The sequence below is a fragment of the Condylura cristata genome, unplaced genomic scaffold (genome assembly GCF_000260355.1).
Source record: "Condylura cristata isolate star-nosed mole 26May11 unplaced genomic scaffold, ConCri1.0 scaffold00009, whole genome shotgun sequence".
Classification (NCBI taxonomy): Eukaryota; Metazoa; Chordata; class Mammalia; order Eulipotyphla; family Talpidae; genus Condylura; species Condylura cristata.
In genome coordinates this window covers 6,236,237-6,242,587 of record NW_004567110.1, presented here as the reverse complement: position 1 = coordinate 6,242,587, position 6,351 = coordinate 6,236,237, and the positions used below count along the sequence as shown (strand labels likewise).

Below are 6,351 nucleotides of genomic sequence, written 5' to 3'. Positions count from 1 at the left end.
GGAAGCGGCTTTAGCTTCTCAGTGCTGTGCTTTAACCCGCTGCGCCACCCGGGAGGGCCTACATGCTACATCTTTTTAATCAAATCTGATTTAAATATGTAATGTAGAGGCGACCAATCAATTAAAAGGCATTGGCTACACTTAGATCATTACAGTTCTTAGTACTTTATTCATTAGTTATAACAAAACATAGTAGCAGCAATTTCTAAGTTATTTAAAAACCTTTTCACTGTTGTATATGTAAAGGAGTCTTAAAAATACAACATTATTAGTCTTATTAATCAAATATGTATATGAATAGTCTTATGAATAGCACATTTAAAATTTTTAAATGAACAAATTTTGTTTGAAATCTACTTCATCAAATTACATCCCACTTCCTACATACTTCACTTGAGTTATTTCTCTAGAAATGAAGGCTTTACTTATTTATTTTTTAAAAAGTTTTGTAAAGTTTTACTTATTTATTTTTTAAAAAGATTTTTTGTGCATACAGAACTGGGGTACAGGTGAGAAGTGCAGGGGCAGTGAGAGGATTCACTAGAGACAGAGCGGGGAGCAGAACAGGCAGATTGACAGTGTACCCTGCTGAGGGGAGCAGCAAGCAAGACAAGAAAAATCTACTGCACCATGTGGGTCACTTCCTTGGCCAGCAATCAAACTCATGCTGAAGCAGCTGGGCTATCTTTGTAGTGCTGTGCTGTAACCCGTTGTGCCAAAAGGGGAGAGCCCCTTTTGAAGATTTTAAATGCTTTGTCTTTAAGTTTTTGAAAGTTTTGTTTACTCCAGAGATTACTTGGATTAAAGAGGCTATTTTCAGGTTCTAGAAATACAGATCACTCTAGTATAAAAGGAAAATCAGAAGAAAGCAACACTTAGAAATACAAAAAGTAAACATGAAATTATAGCTATGCTATCGTCCACTCATCATTCTTATTTTTAGGATGGCCTTGTTAAAGCTGATATGGAGAAATTAACATTTTACGCAGTATCTGCTCCTGAGAAACTGGACCGTATTGGTGCTTACCTGGCTGAGAGGTTGAGCAGGGATGTTGTCAGACATCGATCTGGGTAAGGAAACTGAATTGCTGCTAATACAGCATTTTTGCGGATTTCTCCCTAGGCTAAGCCCTCCCAGAGTGATATTATTTTGCTCTCTTGTCAGGCAGGGATGTAGTACCTGGAGGACATGTGTAATACCACAGAGATGCTATGGCTTTATCCTTTTCCTGGTGACCGGGTTTTACAAATAGACGCAGCCGAATTCCCTTCAAGCGTCCATTAGTTTTTGAGACTTCTCAAATGGAAATAGTAGAAATTAGCTCAGTCTGTCAGCACAATACTATACTTAAAAAAATCAATTTCCAATAACTATGCGCTGATTTTTAACATAGCTTCAGTTTGACCTACCAGAGGAGTAGTAAGAGAGGTTAAGCGTAAACATTAAGGTGCCAGAGATGTAGGCAGGCTGAGTGAAACTGTGTTCGCTGTCACCCACCTACAAATGAAGCTCCATGGTAGTTATTGGTTCTCTGTGCTTGAAGAGTAATGACTTTGCGACTTGGATTATATGTTCCCATATCGTCCTGTGATCTAGTGGCGTAAAGTATTCCAAGTTTCTCTCACTACTTCCACACTGTTACCACTTACATTTTAATGAGACCTGGTGTAGTTTTATAGTTGATTGTTGAAACAAAGATATAGAAAGCCTGCCTGAATTTTAATTTTTAATATAAATATTAACATTTAAAAGCATTTCTGTTGTAATATTTTCTGCTGTCAGTCCTGTTTTCTAGACACATTTAGAAATATAAAAAGATTCTATTGGAAATTTTTTCATACTGCTTACAGTAAATATTTTGGGTCATTATGTTTAAAAGTCTGGAAACTAGAAAATGACCATGCTTACAAAGAAAAGTAGATTTAAAGGTGTAAAGTTAAAGAAATTTTGAAAGAGCTTTGTTAGTGGGAGAAAACAGTAGTACAATGTTTATATACTTCAACATGAGGATATTTTTATGATCTGAGATCTTTAGTGCTATGTGAGAATTGAATAATGATACCACTCAGAAATTGCTCTTTGGTCTTCCCTGTGTCCTGTGTATTTAAATAAATTTATTTTAATTATTCCAATAGAGAGCACTTAGGAGAAGTAGGAAGCTAGACATGCTTGACATTATTTTTCTTATGCTTAGGTATGTTTTAATTGCTATGGAGGCCCTGGACCAACTTCTTATGGCCTGCCATTCTCAGAGTATCAAGCCATTTGTAGAAAGTTTTCTTCATATGGTAGCCAAGCTGCTGGAATCAGGGGAACCAAAGCTTCAAGTTCTTGGAACAAATTCTGTGAGTAAAATTATTCTCTATTGAGAGTTCAGTTAGTATATCTGGAATTAGTATCTCCTTGAATATCTACCCCTGCTAAAGTGCTCTGTCACGTATTTGGGCAGCAAAACAGTTTTATGTGATTATGATTAGATTGCTCCCTGTAAAATCTGGAATGGTAACCAATTGTAGTGATCAACATAGATCAATTGGCCATGAAAGTAAGGGATTTCCCCATGTCTTCTTAACACTTCTTAACTATTTCACTTACCGCACTCATGTCTATCTCAAAGAATAGTTTAAGCACATTTTTAAAAAGGAAAGTAAAAGGCAAAGATAGCCTTTCTCTCTTTACTTATGTTGCATAACCTCCAGCCTACAGTGCCAACTTAATCTCTGAGGAAACTTCCAAACTTTCAATCAATTTGTGTGGTTCCTTTCATATTTTTCTTAGAAACAGCTGACTTATTTAGAGATATATATGCACATATACACACACACACACATATCACTTGCTAGTTTTTATGGATAATTATCTTATGGTTTAGTGAGAGGAAATGCGGGTGGTAGCTGGACACTGGATCCCAGAGTCCTATTGGCCTAGTTTGAACTTTTCCTGCCCAACTTTCTTGTTCTGTATCGTGGGCAAGTTACATTACTTCTCCTTGCCTAGGTTTTTCATCTGTGAAGTGAGGGTATGTTGGTACTAATCTGACAAGGTTGTCGTGTGACATAAACTCTTAGAGCATTGAATGGCATTGTTAGTTGTTACTGGTAGAGTGTAAAAAAAAAAAAGGAAGCAAGTGTGTATAAATAAACCCTCACTAAAAGCCTTTTATGTGGTTTTAGCCAGTGAAACAGAGAATATTGGATATTTCCAGATTTAGGTAAGCGATATGACAGGCTCAGATTCAGGCCACAGCACATTGGGTTGTCGGACAAGTCAGGACATATTTTTGCTTGAAAAACAGAAAAAAAAGGCAATGACTTTTCCAACAGTCCTGTATTGTAACAGTTCTGTCATCTAATTCTTTTGTAATTAGATGAGGGAACTTTAGGGGAAATGGTTTAGCAGTCAGAGGGGGTTGTTTTAGTATATATCCTCACAAATTTCTTTACTTACATCCGAAAGAAAGTGCCATTACAATTCATTTAGTGAGTCATTTGGGCAAAAGACTTGATTTTCCAGTTGCCCATCTTGATGTAAATGAATTGCATACAAAGGAATGCTATGGTGTCTTTACCAACATTATTTATCTAGTGTTCCAGGCATGTTTGAGTTTCATTTCGTAGTGGTGCTATGTTGTCGAATATTGAAAAGTAAATGTTGAAAAATATTTTCAAACATGATCAGTACTCATTTATAACCTTTACATTTGTTAAAAATAGGTGTACATTTTATTTGAACTTGATGGCATTTGCCTCTGAGTGAGGAGTATGCCAGTGCCTGGGTGGTTCACGTTCTTCTGTTGGAAAAATTATGCTAACTCCTTTTTATTTTTACCCTTTTTAAAATTTTTGAACTATTTTAAAAATAGTTTGGTGAAACTATTGATTGTTAAATTAAGAAAATAGATTAAAGACTTAAGTGTAAGACCTGAAACTATAAACTACATAGAAGAAAGTACAGATGATGATTCCTTGGCACCAGCTTTAGGAATGTAGCTTTTTGAAGCTTGGGCTAGGTTAGTACACAAAGCTCATGCATCTCTGAATGCATGAGAAGTGTTCAAGTGTCCATTTTCCTAGTGTTCATCTCTTGAACCTCTGGCTCTCCTTTCTCTCCTTTTTTAGTCATTAAAAGGAGGTAAAATAAATGTCATCTCATTATTTTTCTTTTCTATTGAGCTTGTCATGTTTCCTTCAATTCATGTTTCCTCTTTTTTCTCCCATGTTATTGTTATAAATGCTCATTTGTATGTGATGCAGGACATGCTAAGGAAGATGTCCTGGCCACAGAATAACACTCCCTGGAGGGGTGAGTCTTTCTGAGGCCTCACTGATGCGATGATGTTCGAGAGCTTTAGAGTAAGACCTCTCCTCCTAGAGAGCGGGGTTGCCAACTAGAAAGAAACTGGATTAGAACGTTATATTTAATACTACCGGGCTTGACCTTTGGTTTCTGAAGTCCATTACTTTTGTTTCCATGTGGTATTAATGATCTATTCATTTGCTTCTTATGTGGATATTTCTAGTAAATATAACAAACAATGAGTGAAAGTATAAATATGCTTATTCCACATTTTCAAAAAAGGTGCTAACACATTTATATTGTTATTTTTGTTTTTCAGTTTGTTAAATTTGCAAATATTGAAGAAGACACACCATCATATCACAGACGTTACGACTTTTTCGTATCCCGCTTCAGTGCCATGTGTCATTCCTGCCACAGTGACCCTGAAATACGAACAGAGTACGTGTAGTCTTGCTTTGTGGTTCCCAGCCGTGGGGTCCTCCCCTCGTGAATATTGTGGCATAAAGACCAGCAGAGGAAATGGGGGAGCACGTGCCTCCTTCTTGAACCATTACTGTACTGCTCTTGGGAGTTAGAACAACTTACCTAAGCTGCCAGCTGAGAGTGGTTTTTCAGTGTACTCGGTTCATAGTTTCCATTGGAGCCTGGGAGCTCGGTGGTGCTGCTCCGATCTCAGCTACAGGTCCTGTCCTCGTGTCGTTTCTTCCTCCTCTTTTTGCACACACCAGGCGCCCTTCTCAGGGAAACCACTCCTCTGCTTTGAATTACTCCCCGCATACCTACATGGCTGGTTACCTCGCTTTGGTGGGGTTTTTGCTCAAATACCACTTTATCAGGCGACACCTCTTTGAGCCATCTTTTCCTTATTAGGCAGCAAACCCTGTCCCCAGGTGGGGTTTCACTTGCTCCTCATACCCTGTCTCTGTGTCTCACTGCTCCGGGAGCTTCAGGGCTAGTTGGGAGGTGGCTTTGCTGCTGGCTCTTGGACATGCTGTGCGCTAGTAGGAGCTCAGGAAGTGCTTTTCGAGTAAATGTGTATGTAAACTGAGTGAACGGCTATTGCTGAATCACTGTCATTTTCAGGTTGTCATGACAACTCATTTGAATATTTATAGAATTTCTTTTGAATACATCCTAGTAATCTGGAAGCAGATACTTGTCTGCAAGCGTCTATTGATTGTTATTGATCTAGAAATAGGAAATTTTAAAGATAACAATTAAAGTCAAAATGACCCTGGCAAATAGAGAGTAGGTTGAGCATTACTGTCACACCCCTAAAAAGAAAGAGACTAACCTGAATTCAGTATAACTGTTTCTCCCATTCACAACTAAAATATTTTCTTTCTCTCTCTCATCAATATTTAAAAAATGTTTTATAAAACTGTTTCCTGTTCTCAGAGGCTGACATTGTTTAGCTAATGGACAAAAGTATATGGATGTTAGCTAAAAGAATATGTCAGTTTTTTTTAATATTGTAGCAATTTTGTTTTCTTTTAAAATACAGAAAATCCAGAATAGCATTTCTTGTTTAGTATTTAAGGATTAATAACTATGCAGATACCACTCAAGTTTTAGTTAAGGTGGTTTTCACATATAAACAATGTCAGTTTATAGTGTTTACAATTTATGTAAGAAATAATTTCTTTTTTTTAAAAACATAAGGTATCTTATTTTTAGGTCTTTAGCGCCTCCTAGTGAATGATGTTGTCCTTTGAACATATGTTCACATAACAGTTTTCATTTCAGTTTTTAAGAAACTGAAATTTTCTATATGCAAATAAAAGACCTTGTAATAATTTTTCGTCATTCGAGGTCTCTCTGTCATTATATGACATTTGAAATTCAGAAATGACATTTTATTTGAATTATGGAAAAAAAGAATAAATTTAAATTCTTTAAAATACAAGGCTTGTGTTTTTTTGTTTTTTTTTGTTTGTTTTTTGTTTTGTTTTTTTTTTTGTGCTGCTTTACCTTAAGTAAAAACCATTTTTGTTTTCTTCAGGTTCTAACTTAGGTACTTATTATGGTGTTTAGCAAAGCCTTGTCAGGGG

At 36.5% G+C, this 6,351-nt stretch overlaps 1 protein-coding gene across 1 annotated transcript in view; it reads left to right on the top strand.

The window, feature by feature from the left end:
- Positions 1–6,351, top strand: part of EFR3A (EFR3 homolog A (S. cerevisiae)) — a 46,348-nt gene that overhangs the window by 1,071 nt on the left and 38,926 nt on the right. The window contains exons 2-4 of the mRNA XM_004679587.2: positions 944–1,071; positions 2,196–2,346; positions 4,617–4,738. Coding sequence (XP_004679644.1) covers positions 965–1,071; positions 2,196–2,346; positions 4,617–4,738 — 380 coding nt within the window. The 5' untranslated portion in view covers positions 944–964. The remainder of the gene's footprint in view (positions 1–943; positions 1,072–2,195; positions 2,347–4,616; positions 4,739–6,351) is intronic.